At 40.2% G+C, this 27,030-nt stretch overlaps 1 protein-coding gene and 1 long non-coding RNA gene across 2 annotated transcripts in view; one reads left to right on the top strand and one right to left on the bottom strand.

Annotated features, from left to right (window-relative positions):
* RNF38 (ring finger protein 38) overlaps positions 1–27,030 on the bottom strand; it is a 191,195-nt gene that overhangs the window by 46,133 nt on the left and 118,032 nt on the right. Inside the window, 1 exon segment of the mRNA XM_037902208.2 lies at positions 1,854–2,047. Coding sequence (XP_037758136.1) covers positions 1,854–2,047 — 194 coding nt within the window.
* Positions 308–27,030, top strand: LOC122465772. The gene is made up of 3 exons (XR_006290812.1): positions 308–317; positions 16,864–16,872; positions 26,872–27,030. It is a non-coding gene; the product is annotated as an uncharacterized LOC122465772 (long non-coding RNA).

Raw genomic sequence — 27,030 nt, 5'->3', positions numbered from 1 at the left:
AACTGTGCAGACCCTTTCCCTGCAGCTGAGGGAAGTCCAACTTTGCATCCACTGTGTACATAAGGGTGAATGTTGAACCTAAATAATCACAAAGTGGGATGACAGCAGATTTTTGATCCTGTAGAGGGAAGAAGGCAGACTAACAAAGAGCTTATTTTGAATCAAGATTTTCCGGGGTCTAACTTTTTTTTAAATGCTTGGTGTTGGCAATACTGATGTATTTGCTAGCCATTTGGTGACAGACAGCTTCAAAACAGTCTCCAGTCAGAGCACACACAGGTTTTGTTACCTGGGTAACAGATTAATGGATATACATAGTGACAGAGACTAAACCTGACAAAACTTGAAGCAAGTTCATCAGAAGAAGGGAAAATTAACTTCACTTTTAAACAGAATTATGTAAAAGCCTATTGAGCTTATTTTATTAATAATTTACTTTTTATTTGTATTACAGTGGTGCCTTGAAACCCCAAGCAAGTTCGAGGCCCACTGTGCAAGGCACCGTACAAAGAGTTCCTGCCCTGAGGAGGTCCCAGTCTAAACAGACAAGACAGAGGACAAGAGGGTAAAACAGAGGTTCACAGTTGAATGTCAGTGGAAGAGCTGAAAATAAAATACAGGTCTCCTGAGTCACAAGACAATTGCCTATCCATTGGACCCCATTGCCTCTCTCTGCAACAATCCAAGAAATCAACTCATTGACTTGCATTATTAGTTTTGACTGCTGGTTATATGAAAACAAATATAATTTTGCAAGTTGTGGCTGGAAGCTTCCAGCATTTGTGACCCTAAAAGACTTCTTTAAAATAAGTAACAATGTGCTACAGCTTCAGTAAACTAACAAAATGCCAGTTGACAATTTTTAACTTTGGGGATAGAAGAGGGTCTGTTTCTGGTCTCAAAAGCCTGGTTTTTGCATTCATAAAAATGTATGGTTTCTCCTAAAGCTGGAGAATGTAAAGTATCACTTTTTTCTGAAGCAAACATAGGGAAATGTGTTTTAAATTCGTGTTAGGTGACAAAAACAGTTCCAAAACCTATTGTGAGGGAGCAAACGCTTGTGTTTTGGATAATTAACTAGAATAGTGAAGAGGTCTTTATTTTTAAGCTTTACAACGCACTGGTGCAGGCACCAGTTCAACATAGCCACCCAAAACTCTATTCTTCCATGACTAATTGAGCTTATTCGAAAAACTTTGCTTCAAAAGAGGCTTATGAACCATAGCCCAAAACTAAACTAAGATAAAAATGTAAACCCTTGCAATACATTCACCACACATCTAAGCAATCACATGATACTACTTGCATCAATCTTGTCAGTTTTATTCATTCTCATTTGAAATTAGATTGTACACTTATTAGGGAAGGACAAAGTTGTAAGTTGTGTGTCATGCACGTTTACTGCACTATAAAAATAATTAGTCTACAACTAGTAGTAATAGCCTGTCCAGAAATAGGAATCTTTAGTTTTTGGTTGATTTTCTGACACATTGTCTATGTGTACAATGCACTAATATAATGTGCAGTATTAGAGAAATACATGGATTCTAACTGAAAACGCTAAGGAGCAACCACCCTCTCAAACTGTACATGTCCACACAAAATTATAGGAAGACTTCATTGACCTCATTAATTACTTCAAATACCAGTTTTCAGCAGCAATAATAGCAAATATTTATCAACAAATTTTTCAAAATTAATATTTATCATATAGTGTTGTATAACTAGCAGTCTTCTGCTAGGAGTACTTCACTTCTAATGCTAATGAATCCCTGCTGCCTTGAAAAAGGTCTCGCCTGAATCAGCAGACAGGCTAGCAAGAAACCACTCCACAACCTGACTAAGCCATTTACCTCCTCCTGTTGCGTGCAGGTGTGTTGCATCGTTCCCCTGAGAAGTGATGTTGGTTGGGTCGAGCTGAAGGAGGCTGCCTATTTGATGTCATCTCCCATGGTCGCATTGGCGGTGATGGGGCTGGTGATGCTGCTGTATAGTCAAAGACTGAATGAGAAAGGCGTTGTCTCTTAGGACTCGGACTGTCTTCACTCTATGCAAAGGCAAAAAATAAATGCACCTGAGTGAGTCATACCCCACACACACTGTTTTGTATTATTACTGCAGTTTACATCTGTGGAGGAAAAAATTGAAGTAGACCATATACATTCAAAACAAAATACCGCATGAAGTCAAATCTCTAGTTATCACATCATGAAGGCAATGGATTCTACAATTATTTTATGGCTTCCCCATCACAAATACATTTTTAGTACAGAATTCAGCGCAATATTTTAAAAATTCTCATGTTGAGGCAGAAACAAAGTTGCAAGAGATACAAAGCTAAAAAATGTTTGTTTCAAGAGAGTGAGGTTTTTTTTAAAAATGTATGGGATCTTCAAAAAATGTTGCTGGCTAAGCACCAATTTCATGCTAATAGGATCCATATTTGTCAATCATTAAACAGTCCGCCATATGGAGTTCTAGCTCAGCATGTGCACCCCATATCCACCAGGAGGATGCTCACTATACAGCTTATTAGACATCTGATTTGTATTGCAGCCAATTTTAGTTTTGCTAACTCAGCTCAGATCTGTCTCTTGTCCTTTAACTTGTTAGCACAAGACTGGCAATTAACAAGTGTAAAAAAAAGTTGACAAAAGCATCAGCTAAATCAATGTAATTTTTACTTTAAAAAGTTATCTGGTTGGATACCTTTTTCCTGATCTGATCACCTAAAATTTGCTGACACAAAGAATTCTAATTGACTACAGGAGGCCAAATTGCTCCAGTACCACCTGTGTTGACACCACCTTAAATTTTATTACCTGACAGAATAGGTATTGGGTAATTATCTCCCAGCATCTTCTGTGGAAAGGCAACTGATGCAGAGAAAATTCAGCTTCTCTGCTATGGCCTTGTCTGCCTCAATTTCTCTTTTTACTCTCTGATAATCCAGTTGACCTACTCATTCCTTTGCAAGCTTTCTGCTTCACATATATTTAAAACATTTATTGTCTCTCTCTGTGACTATTTACTCTTCAAAAATCCCTGTCTTCATAAAATATACATATGTATATATTTCATCTGCCGTTGTTTATGTTATTTTTATTAGTTTCACTAATGTTGCATTTCCATTTTCGGAAGAATACTGGTTTGGCTTCAATACTCTCTTCATCTCTGACAATTAACCACATCTCTTTTACCTTCCTGTTTCCTTTTCAGTTTAGGGATATGCACAGTCTTTGTACCTATTTTAGGCTAAGGATTTTACTTTCCTAAGTTTTTACTTTAGGGCCTTTTTGATCAGCTCCCTTTTTCCCCCCAATCTCCCTTTCTAAAGCTAAGTGCATAGTGACAGGTTTATTTTTTATATGAAATTCCTCCCTGAGGATGCAGTACTTAAATTATAATCACCAATAGCTGTTAAGCTGTAATTACTTTTTTGACCAACTCCGGTATCTCAGTTAGGAATAAGTCAAGAAAAACCTTTCCTCTTGTGTGCTTTAGGACTAGGTATTCCAAGTAGTACTCTAGTAAATCAAAAAGAAATGGAGTACTTGTGGCACCTTAGAGACTAACCAATTTATTTGAGCATAAGCTTTCGAGAGCTACAGCTCACTTCATCCGATGAAGTGAGCTGTAGCTCACGAAAGCTTATGCTCAAATAAATTGGTTAGTCTCTAAGGTGCCACAAGTACTCCATTTCTTTTTGCGTATACAGACTAACACGGCTGCTACTCTGAAACCTAGTAAATCAAGCAACCATTTCCCTAAATGTTGCCCCATTGTGATGGTTTAAAAGTTTGGATACTGGTAATTGAAGTTTCCCATTATTACCATTTCACTGAGTTAGTTGCTTCTTTGATCTCCCTCAACACTGTACATTCAAAACCCTCTTCCAGATCAGACCACCAACAGCCTATCTTTACTCGTGGTAAGAAAGGAGAAAAGGGTGCAGCATAAAAGCATAGTAAGCAGTACCTGAGCAGTACCTTTGACATGCTTCAAGTGCCTACTTTGATTTTTAAATTGATGTTTAACGTGTTGTGAAGAATGAGGTAAGCCACGAAGGCAGGGTTCTATGGTTGATGGCCAAAATGAGAGTTTTCAAAGACAGTCTTGGAAACAGGAACTTGTATGCTTCAGGTGAGTGGGTCAGATCCCAAGAGATATATGAACCGACAGGTAAATAGGGCAAAAAGGCCAGGCACACTTGGAGGCTATAGAGAACCATATGAAAATAAACAGGTACAGATGGGAGGATGAGACAAAAGGGTTCAGTGAGCTGGCAGAGGGGGCAAAGCCTAGTGAACGGTAACAGGTATTCATTGTATTAATCTCTGTTGGTGAGAGAGAGGCGTTTTCAAGCTATTGTTTGGCTAACCAACTTTGACTGGTAATGGCATGTGTCTGGCACCTTTCCTTAGCACTAAATTTACTCTTAAATACCCCTACCCCGCCCCCTACCAAATGTCCAGAAAAGCATATTTATCCTGGAACACTAGTTCTTTTGATTATTTTGTCTCTGAAGAAATGCACTCCAAACACAAAACAGCTCATGAGTTCATAGGAGATGGCAGAGATGTATCAAACTAACAAGCTGCTAGGCGGTTACCCTTCATCATTCCAAATTACTATTTAGTACATCTACTCCAAACTCCATAATATGTGCTAACTGCCTTCTATGTTAAGCAACAGTATTTCCATCCCAACTTGTCTGCCATTAGAAAGAAAATAACAATAAAATCATTTTCTGAACTACATATAAAAGCATGCGTTTAAAACCTAATTATGTTTCTCTGAACTGGAAAAAAAAAATGACCTAAAGCTAAATCCTAACTTCTTCATAAATTAGTGTCATTAAGAAAAAAAATTGGTACTTTTTCTTGGCTTTAATTAAGAAACCAATTCTCATAAGATGATTGTAACAGGGTTACAAGAGCATATTGCAAAAAGTAACATGGAATTAGTGGCAGAAACAAATCCCATACAAATTAAGATCTATTTACATTTCAATTACACTGAACTCATGGCAGAGCCTATCACAAACAGTATAATTTTGCAGTCTATAAAACCCTAAGTTGGCAAATGCATCGCTATATTTATACAGTATGTCATTTGTTGCAACATTTACATCTCCTCAAATTTCATGCCAATATTCAACAGGCCAGCTCAGCGTCCTTGGACTACCTCCTTTGCTGACAGGCCATTCTGTGTGTTCTGATTTTGCTGCTGCCAAACAAGCAGCAAGAACAGAATGATGAGGGCCTGATAGCTGTGGAAGATCCAGTTTATTTTTATTACGTAAATTAAAAATTGACATGACAAAAGCCAGGAACTAAAAGATGACATTGATTCAAACATGAATTTCTAGAAGAGCAAGCAACATCTGCACAAAACACAGAACATTTCATACGTCAAAGCACCAATGCCAGAAAGACTTCATGATAGACATCCCATGTTACTACTGAAAGATGATGAAGTTTAGTGCCAAGGCAGAATTAGGGTTGAAATTAAATCCACAAGAGTCAGGAAATTCACAATTAACGTTCCCCCAGCAAATCTATAGCCCTTCCCTTGTAGCTGTGCACTATGATACCTTATCATGTAGAGACACCAGTAGCGAGCCATGTCACTACTGAGCAAAGAATTAAACCCGTTTGTAAAATGTGTCCTTCTCTTATACTATTTAGTATGAATTGGCATGAAATCCTGATACATTGTTGACGAGACCATTCGTTATGCTTTTGAATACTTTTTACAGCCATTCTGAATAATTTTATGTTAACGCTGCTCATCTTTGTGCTCTTATGAGAAAGGATAAGTTGCTAGTTTAGGCTTTTTATAAAAGCAGAAGTTTTTACCAAGACAATAATATTGTCATAACATTTGATGTAGCCTCCTTTCCCCCTTAAGTTGTAAAGGTTATGTGGAGCTTTCTGTATCTTAGTAGTTGTGTGCGCCAGGTGACACAGCTTGAAAATGTTACAAAACGTAGACAAGGCCCAAGATGCCTCACCCTCCCTGATCTACTGCACATACCAGCAGAGCTGGGTCCTGCAGATTTACCCAGAAGGGAAACCCTGCACCACAACCCTCAGGCCTGGCTTCTGGGAGTGTGAGCTGAGTCTACCCTGCAGTCCTCCACAAGATCTTTGGTTTCAATTTTAGTTAGTGTCAGCGAAATGAGGCTTCAGATTTACTTGCTGCAAGAGAGAATGGGGATGGCAGGGAAAGTCCATTTGTTTCCCTCCCTCCATCCCCTAAACCTGCACTGCACCACATGCTATTGAGAATCACTGAAACTTCGATAATTTATTCACCCCAGGGTACACTTATGCACTGGATCTGTTACCCCTGTGTCTCAATAACGGAGCTGGCAGCATGAAGAGTCAATGAATGAACCACTGAGATAAATGCTTTGCATCCCAGAGCAGATGGATGACAGAGCTGCAGTTGAGCCAGCCTAAGAGGGTTCTTAAAGCAATGATCCCAGACACTGCTAGGAGGCAGAAGGGAGCCATCTCCAAATGCCCACAGAATAAGACAGTGAGGGACCCCAGGTGGAGGGAACGAGATCAACATAGACCCTTCTCCAGGCCATGTGACTAAAGGAGGCTGAAAAGCTGGGAGTGAATTCCTGACAGCAGTAAAGGAGGGAGGCAATACCCAACAGAAGAGACTGATTGTTGCTTTTGGACCACACTTATCCGGTTTGTAGGTTTAGGGGCACAATCCTTGATTAGGCTGCAAGATGTCATGGGGTCAGAGCCCACCTGAGTCCAATGAGTGTACTTTTTTTTAGGCCTGCACTGGCATGCAGACAGACTAGAGATGGAATAAATGTTTCTGAATATAGTTTATACAATTCTGTACACAAATTCACAGAGTCCCATGACCGTTTTTTAAAGAAACTGATGACATACAGCAGAATATCATTTTACCTTAGTTTTTAAGCACTGTAATGCCTCCAAATAAATAAATATTTATACATTCAAAATTTGAAACCTCTTCCTAAAGAAAGATCTTTCAAATAAAAGGAATCAAAGATGTGACAGGTATGTCCAGGTTTAATGGATAAAGACCATTAGAGCTAGGTGTTTCTCCTACAGGAAAACATGACATGAAAGCGTTCAAAACTATGTTGAACTTTGAATCTGATTATGATCTTCTGACAACCAGTTAAACTGAATTAAATTGAGACGTCTGTACCTCATTTTCAGCCTGCAGACTCAGGACAATACTGCATTGATTTGTACCCTGACATTACAATCAGAAATTACAAATTTTTAAATGAATGCATAAGCTATGAGGTGGTCAAACTGCGGCTCGTGAGCCACATATGGCTCTTTTACAGTTAAAGTGCAGCTCCTGGAACACCCTCCACTCCCCCGCATTCCCCACCTACCAGACTGAGATGGGGAGGGGGAGAAGAGACAGAGCTCGGGACCTCTGCCTTGCAGCAAGGTGGTGGGGTACTGGTTTCTACCCAGCAGGGGGTGGGGGGGGGGTGTCTCAGGGCTTTAGCCCCATGGGGTGCGCCTGCCAGGGCTTGGGGCTTCAGCAGGAGCAGGACTGAAGCCCCGAGCCCCACAGATGCCTCCTGTGGGGCAGAAGCCCCGAACCGCAGCAGACACACCCTGGCTCTCAAACTTCTGAAGATTGTCATATGCAGTTCAGAGGGTCAGTAACTTTGGCCACCCCTGGCTTAGCTCGTATAGAACATAGCAAAAACTGTGGGAAACCTGCCATGAAACCCCAATGCCTTGGAATACATGGATTTTCTACTTGAGCAGATATCTGTCGTTGCTGCTCATGGAGTACTGCTCATCTCACAGACCAACAGGAGCCAAAAATGCTACTGACAGGACAGCAACACGGATGCTGACATCTTTGTCAATTATGAGCAGGGCAATGGGGTTTAGCAAGTGTCACCTTAATATAAGGTTTTGTATTTTACAAAATTTTCAGTTTATTTTAAAAGAAATGTACCCCACATCTTAGATTAAAACAGATCCTGAATCTTCCTCCTCCTGCAAATTCAGTGCTATCAAATTACATAAAACTACTACTTCTATATTAGACACCAACATAATCACAAAAAATATAGTGTAATATATTTATTTTATTCTCGACAAAGAATTATTCATTCAGTGGAAGGATGGAGTTTTACAAAATAAAACTGATTTATGTCAGTTTTTGCACAGCTGAAGATACTTGTACTTCATAGTCTTACAGCACAGCCATAGCGTGCACCACACCACCAGAACACATAACCTAGCAGGTCTTGGTAATTAAATTGCAATCTGTATCAGCGACTAAAAAAATACAGTTTATGAAGATTTATAGGCAACCAGATGCTTTTAAGAAATTAACAGCTAAATATTCCAAATTCAGATTTTTCTGTACAAAATTAGAAGCACTAAATCTGAATTTAAAGATCTCACTACTCCAGGCAGATAAAGTTAACACAGCAAGAGTCTTGTGTTTGCAGACATTCAACATCACATGGCAATACTGTAAACAGAGCTCCTTTAAGAAGTTTTAACATTATCTGGATGTTTGGGGCGCAGCAGTGAGGAAAAGCTGATCATATCAAACTACTGAAATAACCAATGACCTGGTACCTGACTTACTAGCCAGCAAAATATTAAAGCTACCCTCTTTCCTGTCCTTCCTCTGTCCCCTTTCCTTCAATTTTACCCAAGTTTTCTTTTTATCAGTTTTTTTTAAGGAAGGTGTGATGGGTTGCCCCTCTTCAAGATGCCACCTGATGTGCTGAGATACCACTGAGCCCGCCTATTCTGCCAGCATGGGCCCCCTTTAACCTGTCTTGCTGGGTCAGGGTCTTAAGCCCACTCCAGCACACACACAGGCAGGGACACACTCAACTGTAGACCACCACAAACACTGAGATCAGCGCTGAGAGGACTCAGCTTAAGAGACTTGCCCCACCACTCAGGTGCCCACCTCCCTTGGAGTGCAGACCCAAAGGTATATTATGAAATCCGCCTCCTGTCTCAACGTGGAGGGAGGTATGCACACCCTCTTACCACCCTCACCCCCCAATTATGTATTGCACAAACTGGGTTATATTATAAACAAGAAATAAATTTAACAACCATAAAAGGTAGATTTTAATCACAGAAGAATCAGAAGACTAGGGTTGGAAAAAACCTCAGGAGGTCTTTAGTCCAAGTCCCTGCTCAAAGCAGGACCAACCCCAAATAAGTTATCCCGGCCAGGGTTTTGTCAAGACGGACCTTAAAAATCTCTAAGGATGGAGATTCCACCACCTCCCCTAGGGAACCCATTCCAGTGCTTCACCACCCTCCTAATGAAATAGTTTTTCCTAATATCCAACCTAGACCTCCCCCACTGCAACTTGAGACCATTGCTTCTTGTTCTGTCATCTGTCACCCCTGAGAACAGCCTACCTAAGGGATCGGCAACATTTGGCACGTGGCCCGCCAGGGTAAGCCCCCTGGGCCAGTTTGTTTACCTGCCACATCCACAGGTTCGGCCGATCACGGCTCCCACCGGCAGCGGTTCGCTGCTCCCGGCCAATGGGGGCTGAGGGAAGCGGCAGCCAGCACATCCCTTGGCCCGCGCTGCTTCCTGCAGCCCCCAATTGGCCTGGAGTGGCAAACTGCGGCCAGCGGGAGCCACGATCGGCCGAACCTGCGGACGCGGCAGGTAAACAAACTGGCCCGGCCAACCAGGGGGCTTACCCTGGCGGGCCGCGTGCCAAACATTGCTCCTAGCTCCATCCTCTTTGGAACCTCCCTTCAGGTAGCTGAAGGCTGCTATCAGGGAGTTCCTCTTGGATAGCCCATTCTAGGTAAAGATCATGCAGTATGTAAACCATTATGCTGGCTAGAAAAGGCTTTATGAGGCTGCTTCAGAGCCTATTAATCCTGATATTTAGTTGGTCTGAGGTGGTCACTACAGAACAATGGAATGCACATCCTTCTCCACATGGGTTAAGGGCGTTGCTTCTGCACGATTCCTAATTCCTGTTGTCACAAGGAGGACCCAAGTTTGGTCTTGACTTTAAAAGTGGTTCAAATCAGAGAACGGGGGGAGGGATAGCTCAGTGGTTTGAGCATTGGCCTGCTAAACCCAGGGTTGTGAGTTCAATCCTTGAGGGGGCCATTTGGGATCTGGGGCAAAAATTGGGGATTGGTCCTGCTTTGAGCAGGAGGTTGGACTAGATGACTTCCTGAGGTCTCTTCCAACCCTGATATTCTATGAACAAGATCAGATGCCCCTTCTATTTGCATCTGTTACCATGTCACTCCCCCTTCACTCTATTCACTCTGCTTTCTCAAACTGCAATCTTTAGACGCTTTTCCTGCAGGAACAAGTCCTGACAGAAAAAGAGATGTTCCGTCAGCCTGGAAGAATTTTCAGCTTGGGACCCACCCAGACAAATCAAGGTGATCTAGCAAAACTTTCCACAGGTGACAACTTTACAGGGTGTCTGCTCCTCTTCAACTCCTTTAGAACACATCTATTGTTCTTTCTATAGCTCTTTCCAGAAGTGTTAAAATGTTCCCTTCCCTGAAAATCTCCACCCACCTTTAGTTTAGTCTCAAATAGGTCATACCTCTCAGAGACATAAACTAATTTAAATAAATGTAAGCTGCATAACAATGAACAACACCGCACCATTTTCACCCTCTGAATATAGCGTCCCTCTGGAGGATAACTTACGGCTTAGTAGAAGGATAAGATTTTAAAAAGCATGCCATTGAAAGGCACACTAGAATAAGAATAATCATTTTCTTTCCAATACCTGCTTGCATTTTCTCACTGGCCACAGGGCCATGCAAACAGTAACCCAGGAAATCAATTGTGTCACATCTTACTATGCCAAGTAAAACAACCGGTCAGCTTGGAGGACCCAGAACCTGGAAAAGTCAGAAAACTTTCTTTTGGGGGGAAGAGGTGGGGGAATTTACTAGTAAGGAACATCCTGCATTTTAGAAGTGTAGTTAAGGATAAAGATGAGTCAAACTGCACTCAGACCTGTATGGAGGAGATACAGACAGCAAAACAAAACCCCCAAACAAAACAAAAAAAAACATAAAAGCTAAGTGCTAACCAAATAAGTAAACAAATAAAATTAATAAGTGAGAGGATAAGACTGATTTTTAAAAACAGAATTACAAAATTAGTGGAGGAATGACCAACAGATGTCCTACATTTGTATTTTAATAAAGCATTTGATATGGTCTCAATCTTAATTAAAATATAAATTCACATTAGTTTGGGAAGGATCACTTGTATAGATTGAAAACTGACTAAAAGACAAAAAATGATAAATGACAATATCTGTTTAGGTACTTGTAGTATGCACACCATCATTATAGTAACTGAGCCCCTCAAACTTCCTACTAAGCTTTCATTTGGTTGGCAGTGTGAAAAATCCTAGGATGCTAGGGGGCGTACAGTGGAGTAACAGTGGGATTGATGTCCGCAATAGTTTGATAAAATCTCTTTATTAATCTGGAGAAAAGAGTAAACATACGGTAAGATTTGCAGATGTTACTAAATTGAAAGTTGTTAACATCCATTACAATGGAAATACAAGAGGACAGACAAAAAACTGTGGGTATAAAATAACGTGAGATTTAGTTTGGAAAAATGTAAGAAAAAAATCGGTGTGAGCATAATCCTAAATACATACATGCGGAGTCAGGGAGAAATCTGGAAAAAAACAACGCTGAAAGACTGATGCTTGGCATTATCAGTGTTAAATGGGTGGATGTCATTTTGCATGTGGGCAAAAGTTTTCATTCGAACCCCAAACATCTTCCCCAGTGCCTATCCCTGCAGAATCACCCCACAATAAAAAGCTGTATACATAATGTGCAAACTGTGAACACAAGAGAATTTTATTGCACAAAACCACTATGAACAAAGCATTTGCATTATATTTTATCCATCAATCCCAGCACCTGACTGGGCCACTTAATTAGCATGATGTTCTTATCTACCTAAAATCATATTTCATCCTTACCTTTCTATTTAATGCATGAAAAACAGCCAGGTATAATTTGATAGCAAACTACAGTACAACACAGGTCACAAGGGTTGAAGGTATAATTGCACTACCCTTCCTACCTGCTGCCAGACACCAAAGGCATGTTAGATTTCTTCAGAGATATCAATTAATCTTAGCCCTTATTTTCCCCCAGGCCTTGAATCCGTGTCTGCAAATCATTTACAAAAGCCAGTTGTCTAGCCTGCCCATCAAATCTGGGGCAATGCATATTTCAGTACACTCCCACAGAAGCTCTCACAACCATGTTATTCCCAGAGCTGGGCCTCTGATATAAGCCCATGAATGTAAACTTAACAGCCTTCCCCTCTTCACTTTCAAAGAAAGTCAGCTTCCCTTCCTGGGACTCAAAAATGTCCCCTTCCACTGGCTACACTCGCAGTAATCCTTCCCCCCACCCACCTTTATAGCCCGCACTTATTACCCGTGTGTGAGAAATCTAATTTTATCAATCTCTAATTAAATATCTTGTAGGAAGGTATGTGAACTGAGGAGAACTGAAATGGTTACTTTTTTTGCATTCCTTGCTATTTCAAAGTATTAACAAGTCAGTGCTATAGTTAACACCCCATCCTCTATTTTTCCACTGTAGAGACCAGTACTGCACCAAGGAATTCGTGGAGCAGGGAAGAGGGTGGGGGACCTCAGGCACAAGATGCCAAGTGGTGGAACACTGGCCAGAGAGCAAGGAAAACTAAAAAACAGACAAGAACTTTTCCTGGACATCCAAGGGGAGAGGAAAAAAGTCCAACACAATGCTACAGGTCAGGGAGGACAAGACCAGAACTACTAATTTTCTGTAAACAGGCTAGGTTCAGACAGGAAGATAGTCCAGCATATGTTATTTCATAAACAAGAGGGAAATCAGACTTGAGGACTGAATTCCAGAGAGAAATATTTAATGATGTAAAGGCTGAAAAAAATATGATAGCACAACTGTCCCTGCAGCTAGGCCCTGCACCTGTTCTTCCACCACTTGTCTAATATATACCACTGACTCAGACCACCACCACATATTGAACTGCCCTAACCTTCCAGCTCACTTATGCCCATTCCAAAGATATTCCAACCCATTACATGAATGAGGAAGGGAAAACTGGAATCTCCAAGCCATGCATTATGTCCGCTTATTATACAATCCCTACTGCCACTGTGGCCAAATCTGTTATCCTAACTGGACATTACAGCTGGCTTCCATGTTTATTATACAAGTGAATTCTGAAAGACTAAAATACAGTATAATTTATGTTCTCTTTATAGGGATGTGATTTGCTGTACTGACCTTAAACTCCTTCAACCTAATTAATACAAGTTAATAAATCATGAGAAACTAGCACATAAACAGCTGAAGTCCACCACCAAAGCACAGATACTTCATGAAGCTGCAATCTCTAATTATTGCCCCATCAATATATGTAGTTACCACACCATACAAATCAAGTCAATGGGATAATTGATAAAGCTCACATCTAAGACAGAGAAAGCAGCAACAAGGTAACAAGAAATGCCTTCACAAAAACACAACTGGTAATATTTAGTTTGCAGGTCTACATGATCCATCCTCAGTTTGCCCCTATCACTTTGAAATTATGTGCCCAGTATTTTTAATGTATACAGCACACTAACAGCTAAGCTGTGCTAACAGAAGCGACAGCCCACATGCAAACAGTTTGTCTGGCATACTGTACTTAAGTGGTGCCAAGTCCTGCTGACCCTAACTCCATTGTAGAACATCGTTTTTGCTTCTACATATATTATGCAAAACTGCAACTGGCAAATTTTTCAGCGGCTACACATTCCTCTCTGATCCGTCATCACGAGTCAAGACATTTCCACAGAGAAAGCAAGGTTGTGCCACAAAAAGATCACTCCTGGAACCTGAAGGTCATCTTTGTTTTCTTGCTACTGATTTTATAGATTTCAGAAAAGAAAAAAGAAGAGTCACACAATGCGTACTGCGCCAAATCAGGAGTCGTCCCCTCTGCCCCCCTTTTGATCTTAGCACTGGGTTCCACTTCAGCACTGAGTGCTTCATGGAACGTTGGCTCTCTCTCCAAAACCCTTGACAAACCTTTTCCCCTACTGGTACTGATGCTAGGCCAGAGGCAGAAAATAAAGTACTCCTTCAGGTGAGTGAGGGAGAATCACAAGGGAACCCCTAGCTTCTCCATCCATACAGAAGCAGAAAATGAGAAACTGTATGTCTGTGCACCATCTTGTATGTGCAGTGGTGAGAGCTGGACGAATCTTAAAACACACTCAAAGGGGCCTCTGTGACATAGGGATAAGGAAAAATATCCATATAACAAGCCTATGGAGCAGGTGCCTGTGTCTCAAGAAGCAAACTGCATCACCACCCTCATCTGCAGAGTGTACGGCTGAAAAGACAACATCTGTGTATTTGGCTTCATGAACCATAGCAAGAGTGGTTACATGGGGGTCACCCAAAACCACAGTGGGGAACAAAGTTCCCTTTTGATAAATCCAGATATTTTTGAAAATATGGCATCATGACTTTTCTTGGCCACTTCATCTGAACATCCATGAACCTGCCATGATGGCCCAGTGAGGCCTACATTACCACTAGTTAAGTACCCCTTTACTGTCAATGTATTCCTGAGTTTGAGGATGGAGGAAGTGGGGAAAGGTGGAGTACAACATGGGTTCACAGCAAGAAACCCAACTGTTTAAATCCCTTAATCTCTGGCACATTGGCCTCCATGATCACATGCTGAGAAGATTATTCAGACCCCTCCTAAACAGGTCTTTTTCGCCTAAATTTCTAGGATTCACACCTGAGTGCATTTTTTCCTCTGGGCAAGAGAGTCCTGTTTTGGCAGCTCACTTGTGGTCAACGCGCATAATTCTGCAACAAGATAAGCAAAGCTCTCACAGCTCAGGAAAAAACTAGTCTATAAACACACCAAGCTACTGATATTAATGCCAGTAACATGTCCCTGCAAAGGTTTTTGATCTTGTGATCTCACCATTAGAACAGAGGGGCAACAGGAGAAGAAAGACGGAGAAAGGCAGTTCTCTCTCCCAGGAGGTAAAATATCACTGAGAAGTGAGACAGTTTTGATACATGGAAAACATCGTTCAAACTAGTCTTTGAAAACAATATTGTAGGAAAACAGTGGTCTGCTAGCAAAATATTTCAAATTTGCACAGAGATTTTCAGGTCTGGGAAAGGCACTCAGAATGTCACACCTAAATACAAGGTGAAGTGAGCAGTTAACAGCCAACTGCTTAAAAGCTCATCTCTCGCACCAACAAAATTGAGTCCAATAAAAGATATTACCTTACCCACCTTGTCTCTCTAACATCCTGGGACCTACATGGATACAACATCACTGCAAACAACAAAATATTTGTGAAGATTAGCTCAAGAAAAAAAATCTGTAGAATAAGGCCATTCACTATGGATCAGTATCCATTAACAACGAATAGTGTCATACTGGATCACACCAGTTCAGGGGTCTATTCTGTCCCTGACAGTGACAAGTGCCAGGTGCCTTAAAGGAAGGAGGTTATGTCTACACTACACAGCTTTTAGAGACATGACTGTGCCGCCACAGCCGTGCCGCAAAAAGTCGCACAGTGTACCCACTCTCCTGCCGACAACGTGCCATTCACACTGGCACTTGTTGCGGCAAAACTTTTGTCTTCGAAATGGGGGGGGAGGAGGGGGGGGGTTAACTCCTCTGAAAGACAAAAAAAATTGTCATTCTATTGCCAGTGTAGACACAGCCAGAATAAGAAATCATATCATGGACAATTATGAAATAAACCAAATGCTAATGAGGTTAGCAAGAAGCTTTCCTTATGAGGAGTTTATATCCTGAAGCATAAAGGTCTATATTCCCAATTTATTTATTTTTAGTCTGCATAATGTAACTCAATGTTCTTATTTTTCCATGTCTTTCTTTAATGTTTCCCCTTTACTGTATATAAGCTGTCAGTCCCCTCGGGCCCACCACAAAGAACAAAGTTCAGCCGTTTTCTATCAATCACACATCTAACATAATGCCAGAGTGCACTGCCAGTGTCTTTAAATATATACACCTTTTCTACAAACCAAATGAAATAAAGGTTTTTTTGGTGGTAGAACAATGTACTTATTAATGTTACTACTTATTTTTTCTTTATTGTGGGTATGAAAGGAAAAAAGTGCAATCATATTACATCTCAGCGTGATAGGTGAAAAGCTCTTGGGATCTATAAGTAAAACCAGACATTTCCTTTTAATATGATCTCAAAATTCTAGCCCTAAATAAGCCTTAAAAGGAGCTACTAAGAAAGGCAAATATATGCAATAAACTTAAATTTAAAAGCAAGGTTCTTGTGGTAGTGGATAAAATTGCAAGTTTGGGAGTCTGTGAATAAAGTGACTATTTCTAGGCTTATACAGTATGCTTCCTTCAGGACAGACACACACAAGATAGTCCAACTGGATTTATGGCTGCTAAGTGAAACTGACACTGCACGCTCAACTTCCGGTATTTTACAAAGCAATTCAGCCACCTCAGGCCAAACTGGCAACATGCATACTCAGTCCTCCACCACCACAGCCCACTGGATCCCAGGAATAAGACATCTAGAACAAACACCCAGTCCCCACTAGAGGGAAGTGGGAGATGGCTCCCATTTTCTGAGTGCTGACTGAGTGTCAAGTTGTTCAGTTTCCTGAGGTGAACATGGAGAGAGGTCAAGTTGAGGGATCTGGAGGAGCAGGGGGCACACTGAAGAAAAAAGAAATTCTAATGTACTCCTCCAAAGATTTGTAACCAATCACAAAGAGAACCTAAGTACAAAAGGTAATCCTGTTTCAGCTGAAAGAGACAGGAACTTCACCCCTGAATCCCAAGAGGACTTTGGTTGCGGGGGAGTAGCAGCAATAATATTAGATTCTGATTTACAACAGTAGCGTGCTGGAATTTTGTCTGGTGGGGCTTGTTTCTGGTACAGGACTGTCTGATAAAGGAACATACTTTAGCTCTACTTCTTCATGTGGTTGCTTATTTTCTTTTATCTTACATCTTATTCCCCAGTCACCCCCCATCCTTACACCTCAGGATCCCATCCCCCAACAAACCCTTTCTCCTCCACGATTTAGGCCTGGTCTATACCTAAAACATAGTGGCGACATTCCTTAGAGTACAATCTGGACTTTAGGCAATTGTGTCCCCTCAGTTCTCCAACCTGGGGAGCATTTTACACTGCTTCATTGTGCGACCAACCACTCTTGGTCTGCTCTCACATAGCCTCTAGCAAGTAAACTATTCCCAGCTCACTCATCTGAATGCTCTTAGCTAGCCAGTCCTGAATTATTTTGCAGAGTGACATCAGTATATTCCCAGCCCCAAACTTGTCCCCAGAAATGCGCGTCTTGAACTGCCCAGCTCTTTCCTTCTGGAATGCGCGTCTTGAACTGCCCAGCTCTTTCCTTCTGGACAATACAAGCTCATAAAAAGTCCACCATTTCATTAATAGAAAATAATATGCATAAATCCTGCTACCTCAAATGAAGCTTCTCAAAACACTCCCATCCAAACACACACTAGAATAAATAAAATAATAAAACAAATTTATTAACTACAGATAGATTCTAAGTGATTACAAGTAATGAGGCATAAAAGTCAGAATTGGTTACAAAGAAATAAAAGATAAAATGCAAACTAATACCTAACTTAACACGCTAAGTGAACTTAAAGCAAAGGGATCGCTCTCATCACATGTTCTTTTACAGTCTTATTGGCTGAATACCTTTCAGCCAGGACCCCTCACCGAGTACAATGTTTGTTTCCTTGTCCTTCAGGCACTGTGGGTGCCATGGGTAGAAAGAAAGGGAGGAGAGAAGTGATTTGGGGCCTCTGTTCCTCATCTTTTCCTCCTCTTTGAGAATTATCTCCAGCTGGGGCACAGGGCGACAGCCAGTCTGTTTATATGGGAACCTCCAGCTATTCCACTGCCAAGATGTAAATTTCTCGTTTACAACCTTCTTCTTGCCAAAGAATAGCTACTTAATCAGGTGACAGTCAATCTGATTATGCCGACACCTGGCTGAGGTGCTGGCTTGCCTTTTGTCTCTGGGGAACTTGTCTGAAGCTTTCTTCTCAGACTTGGAACATGTCTTATACAGTAGAATTTTATAACTTCACATACAATGTTCCCAAACACATTTTACTAGGACAATAATGTTCAGCTGATTATGCGTTTTCAAATACCTCAAGGCATACTTTGTACAAAATTTATCAGTCTTGTAAAAAGGATGAACAGATTGTCACACATAGGCTGACCTATCTACACTGCTCAAAGCTGTGAAAAGTTTCATACCTTGTGTGACATGGTTAGGTCAACCTCACCCCCCTGTAGATGCGGCTATTTTGACGGAAAAATTCTTCTATCAACCTAGCTACCACCTTTTGAGGGGAGGTAGATTTACTACAGCAATGGAAAAATCCCTTCTATTGCTGGAGTAAGTGTCTACGCACAGCAGCATAGCTGCATGACTTGTAGGGTAGACATAGGTTCCATATGATTTAGCAATGTTGGTACTTCCCTGCAAAGCATATTTGTGGCTCCTGCCAATTCTGAACTGTTCTTCCTTTCCCAGGCCACTTACTCAGCACTTCTGTTGGCCGTTACCACACACTGAGACTACCCATCACTGGGAGCAGCACTCCGCAGTGCTACCAAAGGAAAAGCTACACAAATCAGGTTCGTTATTAATAGTGTAGAAGCAATCAAGCCCCAATCAATGGCTTCTCCATCCATACTGGGGTTTATTCTTAGGCAGCAGGAGCATGGCAACTCCCATGCAGGACTTGCACAGAAAAAACATAAAAATATGTGCAGACCAAGAGATCTGCCCGAGCTGGAATACATGTAACAGACAGTAGTTAGAAAGAAGTCTTGCTTACAGAATGTTATGATGGAAGTTAAAAATCAGACTCAGAATGGAAATCAAGCTACAATATTAATTACAGATCATCTAAATATAAAATTCATTGTGCCAGGTTAGCACTTTATATGTGTCATTTTTCTTATTAATCTCTATGGATTAAAATCTTCTTTTGATATTAAAATAGGTGAAAATTCAGATAAATAATAAAAGAAATAATGTGGTTTAAAAATATAGAACCTTTTCTGTTTGATGCATACTGTAGCATCACTTACATTTAAAAATTTGAACTGTTCATTGTTCACATTTTGATCAGTTATAGCAAGAAAGCTCAACAGTATCTACTTTTTTGTGCCTCATTAATAGAGCTTTTTTAGTTTATATATTTAAATTGAGATTTACTGACACTTCGGGTCATGAGCATAAGGACTGATGTCCTCTGCTGGCTGGTCCTAACACTGCATTTTCAAATGCCCATAAAAATGTCAATTTAACATTTTAATATTCTGGAACATACAGTTATTCTTTGAAAAATGTTTAACAAAATAAGACATTCGGCACCAAAACTCATCCTCCTACAGCAAATAGGCATTCCAAAAAGGTAAAATGAGGTGTCCCCCCTCATTTCACCCACCATCAGAACACACTGGTACCTTGAATACAAATTGTATCACTTATTAAACCTTGAATATTATCTGGATTTCTGTTGGCATTGCTGTTGCTTTAACAGTGCCAATTCTTTTCATAAGTTGCAAGTTATACTGAACTGCATGTTCAAGATTTAACTATAATTCAAAACCAAATACACTTTTTAAAAAGTTTACTGTAAAATTAAAAAATAACTAGCATTTAGGGCAGTGGTCCATTGTAGTAACATTTTTAACATTTTAAAAAATTGTTTCCTGGTTGTCAGCTATTTTACATTTAAAAACTAGAATATTTAATTGAATTTAATTGCATGTGAAGAAAGGTGAGACCACATAGAAACTGTTAATTTTTTTTAATCTAAAAATTTAGCTTCCCATTCAGCACACTATAAATATCCATAACAAAAAAGAATCCGCAAATTGTAATCACCAAGGTTATGTATTTAATAATTTTCCATGTATATACTCAAACAACAAAAAGGGCACTACATATAAAGATGGAACACATGCATTACATCTGAAGCAACTATTTTTGTAATGCTAAAGCAACTTACAAGAATTAAAGAAAAGCATAGCAATCTCATCAAAGTTCTTCAAATTGAATTTCAGTGGTATTTGCATGTCAAAGACAGAACACTGAATGGATTCCTTTTAAATACAAATTGCTGCATGCAAACATCAATTCAAATCTTTTGAAATATAAAAATATTTTGCATTCCTTATTTTTTCAAAGAAATGAATTAAACCAATTTCAATATTGCTAAATAGAAACAAAAGGTAAAGTGTGTTTATTTTAATGTTACATCAAGGTGGATTTTTCCAATTAGAGACTATTACCTAGTATTTTCCATAAATTATTCTTTTTATTACTGTGATTTGGATAATCAACCATACTTCCTTAAAAACACTGCTTCCTAATAATATTAATAATAATAATAAACACCAGAATTAACAGTAAAGAAAGGCAAGCAATCTGTTTTTATGAAGACTGGCTAAATTTGCTCCTTTAAATCTCAATTTATTGTCTCAGTTGAAACATTTAAATCAATTTCAGTACGATGTGGATGGTATAACGTAAACTAAATAGTCTGAAAACAAAAACGGCACCTTGTGCAAGAACTTCCTGAAAAATGAAAATTAAACACACTGTGCTAGAAAGCAACACTTGACATTTCACCATTAAATACTTACGAACTATTTCTCTCTCTGAAGGAACTGCAGTTTTAAAAGCTATACAGCAAAAGTTACCAAAACGGGTTTTTGTGTAATTGTATTTACAGTTTGGAGCTCATATACAACAGCTCATCGTCTAGTTATCTACCAAGATCAGAATTCAAGTGTCCGCATTTTTGACAACACCACCACCTAAATCAATACAGAGGAGATGATGCTAACAGTAGTTCTTGGGTATACACAGAATCCTGAATTCCAATTCTGGTATGTCAGGACAAAGTTAAATTTCCACAATTTAAAATAAAATCTATAATTTATTGTGGAGAGTGTGGTCATTTCTCTGTTAAGGCTAAAACTAATTTACCACTAAGTATTACTGATGCCGTTCCCTGGTAACTTTGCCAATATTAAAAACTAATCTACCTCAACATTTTACACTGCACATCTAGGGTAATTTTTTTCCCTAAGAAACAGGGAAGGAGGGAAGTTTGGTGCAAGTAGAACAAAGTGTTTTAGAGATACTGGGTTTCAAAAGAATAGGGTGACATTCAATTTTGAGAACCGTTCTAATTATTTTTAGACTCCTCATATCTCCAAACTGTGGAACGGCAGGATGGGCAAATACACTCGCTAGCAGCCTGGCAGTTACTTGCATTCTAAGGCCTCGTCTACACATAGGCTTTGCAATAATATAACTATTTCAATTAGGTGTGTGTTTTTTTTAAATCAATGTAAGGATACCAATACAACCCCTAGGATGAACAAATTACACCACCATAAAGGTGCTTTTAATCAGTACAGCTTATTCCCCTTCCCGTGTGGAATAAGGGCTTGTCTACGCTAGAAAGTTTTACCAACAAGTCTTCTACTGGCATATTGCTACCAATGCAGCTATTTTGACAGACTGCATTCACATTTGGACTTACAAAGCAGACTGGGGAACTGATCAGCATAAGGGGTCAAGATCAGGAGTCAGATTAGATCTCTCTCTCTCCCCCTCTCCTGTTTTCATATTCCTCTTTCCTTTCATCCTACCCTCTCATATTCTTTTCCTTTGTTTCTCTCCCAATCCCCACCACACTACAGCTTCGTCTACATAAAGACATTTTGAAACAATTTTTCATAATCAAGTAGGCTAATGTGATGCTGACAACTTTTGCAGTCAGTGCAAATGAGCACAAGTAATCCTCAGAGTGCTCAGGATGGTTAGGCATGGTTAGACTTTACACTATGCTGAACAAGCCCCACTCCTGCCTACACTGATGGCACAGTCACAGTCGGCATCGTGTTACCCAGCTGTATTGTTAAAAAAAATCACATTTAAACATGGTAATGTTTCGTCATGTAGACAAAGCCTATCTGGAAAGCAGGTCTTCAGGCCAGTACTACAGGACCTATATTAAATGGTTTCACTCTTTTTGGAGTTCATCAGCTGTAGGTAACGGCCTAAATGTTAAAGACAGTGTGTTAGCTTGAATAATTTTTTTTTAAAAAAAATCAGTCTTATTCTTCCTTCCAGTTTGCTTTTTGGACACGCCCTTTGCCCTCAGTAGCTCCTGGGACCTTTTCTGTGAATTAGTGACATAATCAGTACGAACATGCTAATCATTGGCTGCAGCCTGAATTGGTTTTGCTGTTCCCACATAACCTGCGCTGGGAGGCAACACTATAACAGCTTTAACCTAAGCAATATGATAACTTTAACCAAGACACTACAGCAATGCTTAAGTAAAAAGTGTGATAGGAAGTTGGGGAAAAATATCAGAGTCACTTTTTAAAATTAAAGTAAAAAACATGCGGTTTGACAAAACTAAATAAAGCAGAGGTGGATCTGCACTGAATATGAGGATCATACCCTGAAAAATGGATCACCTGCAGGTCCTCTAACTTTCAAGAAGGGGTGTGCTTTGTGAGGGTGTGTGATTGAACAGATTTTTTTTCTTTTTACTCTGGTGAATATGATCCATTCTTAGGCTAAGGGAAGTCAAGTAAATTTTTCAACCTCTTACTAAGTTTATATTACAAACCTAACAGATGTATGGAGTGACATGGACAGAGAGAGAAAGCCTCCCCCTCTGTAGCATTAGTGGGGAGGGGTGAGAAGAGAGCTCTAAACTAGGCAGTCTTAGAATCCCAGCCTCACTCAAGCCCTCATGGCCCCCTGAATCCTCTTCACTCGCATTCCCACACACAGACTCGTACTTTTTCATAACTGGAAAATGTGCAAAAATGCAAATTGCACAAGAGATACTAGTTGAGTTTTTGCTTCCTGTAAGGGTAGGGTGACCAGATGTCCTGATTTTTATAGGGACAGTCATGATTTTTGGGTCTTTTTCTTATATAGGCTCCTATTACCCCCCACCTTGTCTTATTTTCTGCACTCACTTCAGAGAGCACATTTTCCTCAGAGCCGTGCTGAAGATTTCCCAGATGTTCCACCTCCTCGACGAAGAACTCACACCAGGAGTTGCACTCTCCATGCTTACTGTCCCCTTCTGAATAATTTGCTCTCATTTCTTCCACCTTCCAGATCATGGAGGGGATAATCAGAAACTGAAGGAGCTGAAGGGGCGATACACAAGACTGAGGTGAAAGGCTCTGGGAAAGGGAAGGGAGCTGCAGTTCTGCAGTCTGCTGAGTACGCCCAGGAGAAAGTTAGGACAAAGGAGAGCACAGTGATTTCAGGAGTGAGGGGTGGACAGAGTGCTGCAGCTGAGACAGTGATATCCTGTGCAACCATGATCACTGAGTGGATGAGAGAAGCCAACGGGAAAAAAACAAGGGAGCTATCAGGAGCGAGATGACTGGAGGTGGTGTGAGCTGGGACATACTGCTAGCAGTAGGGGGAGTTCAGAAAGCAGTAGCTTGAGTTAGGCCTTTTCAACTAACACCTGGCCTCTGCCAAAGCCCTAGGCAAAGCAATTATCACTTTAGGAAGAACAGCAGAGACAAAGGCTCTAGCTGATGATGCTGAATTCTGTAGTCGTGCATGTCAAGCTGAGAGAAAAACTGCCTTCTTGGCCATTTTGCTGCTGTAAAGCCAAGCCTCTAGATGTGACACCAGGTGATGTGGCTAGAAGTTGCCCCACGACTCTGTTTCTTCCATTCAAGGTGAAAGGCAGTCCCAGCAGCCCCAGTCTACTGGTCCTGAAGTAGTTACCAACAGGATGGAGGTACTGAGAGTTTTCAGCTCCATTCCCTTTCCCACCCTTTGTTTTCAGTGAGTGTCTTTAAAGAGCTGCTGCAACTGGAGCTTCACTACTGAGAAGAAGAAAAACAACTGGTTCTAGTACATCTTGATAGGACTGAGCAGAGGGCACCAAGAAATCAGGCAAAGCGACTTGCTTAGAATGATCTACTGACATCTGAGGAAAACAGAAACCCATCCATTCCCAACTGGAGTTCAAGGGTACAGAAGCATTTATGCAGGAAGCACAGGCACTGTCCTTCTGTGGAGAGAAGAGCGGAATGGGGAGGGAGAGAGCGTGCAAGGCTTTCATGGCAGCACGTGGACCATACTCCGTCCTTTGTTCCCTTAGGCTTTGTCTAGACTGGGATTTAAATGCGTAATGTTAGGTAACACTAGCTAGCTTGTTGTAACAGCTTCTAAAATGCCGGTCAAGACAAGGCAAGCCATACATGTGCATGTGCTAAATTAGTCAAGTTAAAGTTTAGCTTCTTCCCTAGGCTTATACTCAACAGTCCTCAATTAAGGTGCAAGAAAGCCCACTGTGCACACCTCAGATCCACAATAAATCTTCCAAAACCAAGGTAAGACCATATTTGACATTCAACCACTCAACACACATTTTCAGGCCTCTCTCTATACATCATAAAGAAGCATAAAAGGACACAACACTAATTACTGAGACTAATCTCACAACACTGAGATGGGAAAACTCATGCATCAGGAAGAAACGCAATACTCCTGAAATAATAGACAGTATGCTCAAACAATAAAAAAAGCAAAAGAACGTAAAGGAATTAACCTACAAATACGGGAATATAAGAAAGAAAAAAGACCCAACCTGCAATGGAAAACGGAAACCTAAGAGAAAGAGGGGCAGAACATGGGTACCTTTTTTTTTTTTTTTTTTGGAAGGAGATTTACTACAATTTTCTGTTTTTAACTCTAAATTATTAACTGGATATGGGAGGTAACAAAATCAAACGGACACACACACTTGAAAGTCTGAGGGAGGGAAGAAACAATCCTGAAATTAACCCCAGCATGATTAATTCCAGTGAGATAATAATGGATTGAACAATCCGATTAATAACTATAAACAATGTATAAAATAAACCAAAAAGCTTACACTTCACAAAAATTGTGATTAAAATAAAATTGAGCCTTTTCCCTTGTAAATTACTGGCAAGTATCTACACTGGGAAGAAATATTTAATAATGGGCTCTTCAACCTAGCAGAGAAAGGTATATAACATGATGCAGTGGCTGGAAGTTGAAGCTAGACAAATTCAGACCATAAATGATGTATATATTTTAACTGTGAAAGTAATTAACCATTAGAACAATTTACCAAGGGTCATGGTGGACGCTCCATCACGGATCATTTTTAAATGAAGGCTAAATAGTTTTCTAAAAGATCTGCTCTAGGAATTATTTTGGGGCAGTTCCCTGGCCTGCGTTACACAGGAGGTTAGATTTGCTCACAATGGTCCCTTTTGGTCTTGGAATCTATGAACTTCCGCTCAACTGGAAATCCCATAAGCACTAGTGCTGATAAGTTTAAGATTTTGGTTTGATACAAAGCTTGAACAGTTTTGAATCTACCTGAGACCACCTCTCTCTCTCTCTCTCTCTGCACCTCCCCACCCCAATGAAGGTCAGAAGAGATTTTCAAGCTGAAGCCCCATTAGGAAGGAGTTGTTGACTAGGTGTTTTCCGTGAGGGCCTCTGGCTTTTGCATTTAGTCCCCATAACCTTGTCCATAACACTTCAAAACTTGGGGACCTAGACAGCAAACTGCAAAGCTAAACTTCCCCCCCCCCCGGCATTGGAACTGCTGGAGATGGAATTATAATGCACTGTTATATTTGGGTATCAGTTTTGTTGTACTTTTAAATAATGAGGACATCTTGTCCTTATTTTAACAAATAAATATAGATAAGTGAGCATCAATCCCCTCCCTAAATTTAGTGGTCAAAATCATGTTGTCTTACCTGCTGGAAACTATTATGTTTGTACACCAGTATAAACTAAGATGGCCCCCTCCTGTAGAGGTTAGTTCCAAAGAACATTTGTATTTATGCTTCAAAAATGTTTATTTTTTTATAAACATGAGGTTTACGCATGTCAGTACACTTGCTGCAAAAAACACAACCACATCAGTTTTAAGAGTCCTTTGTAGCAACAATGTCCCAAGCACAAGAATTTCCAAAATCCTAACTCATCTACTCCCTTCTGTATCAAACTCCCTTTTGACAAGGTGAATAAAAGTTAAGCTATAAACTGTGGTAAAAACAGATTCAGTTATAATGATATTTTAGAAGCAAGAAACAGGAATCAAACATCAGAAAATTACAAGTATATTAAATCTGACTCTCTGCTATATATAGGGTCAAAACATGCAAACAACTTCAAACAGTAAGGTACAGTATTTCAGTAAAAGTTACCGAACACCAGAATTGTCCTATATGCACTCAAAATAAATAGCAGGCTTCTGTACAACAAAAGACATTTCTAAGAGACTGTAAGTAATTCCTCACATAAGTGTCAATGTTTTCCTTTTTATAAAAAAGTAAATGAGATGATGATAAACTAAAACTGTACTGAGCAGTTCTCTCTCTTTGGAACCTTTTCCTGAAATAAAACTTGAAATTCACCTTACACAAACACCACCATAAACTTTATTTCAGCTGTTAACCAATATTCGTTTTGCATACAAATGTACTATCTCAACAACAGTCTTGCAAACAGTAGATGAGATCAAAAAGATCTAAAATTAGAGGACATCTGCCCAGCAGTTTAAAAGTAAACTACAAAATTAGATGTGGCATTTCCAAAAAAATCCCAGAAAACCCAACAAAACAAATGAGGAGCACAGCCATCTCACTTAACATAGGAACTTCCTTACTCGGTCAGACCAAAGGTCCATCTAGCCCAGTATCCTGCCTTCCGACAGTGGCCAATGCCAGGTACCCCAGACGGAATGAACAGAACAGGTAATCATCAGGCGATCCAGCTCCTGTCGCCCGTTCTGAGCTTCTGACAAAACCTGAAT

Source organism: Chelonia mydas, chromosome 5 (genome assembly GCF_015237465.2).
Source record: "Chelonia mydas isolate rCheMyd1 chromosome 5, rCheMyd1.pri.v2, whole genome shotgun sequence".
In the NCBI taxonomy this organism is placed as follows: domain Eukaryota; kingdom Metazoa; phylum Chordata; order Testudines; family Cheloniidae; genus Chelonia; species Chelonia mydas.
Note: the sequence above shows the minus strand (reverse complement) of the source record. Positions and strands in the feature narration are given on the sequence as shown.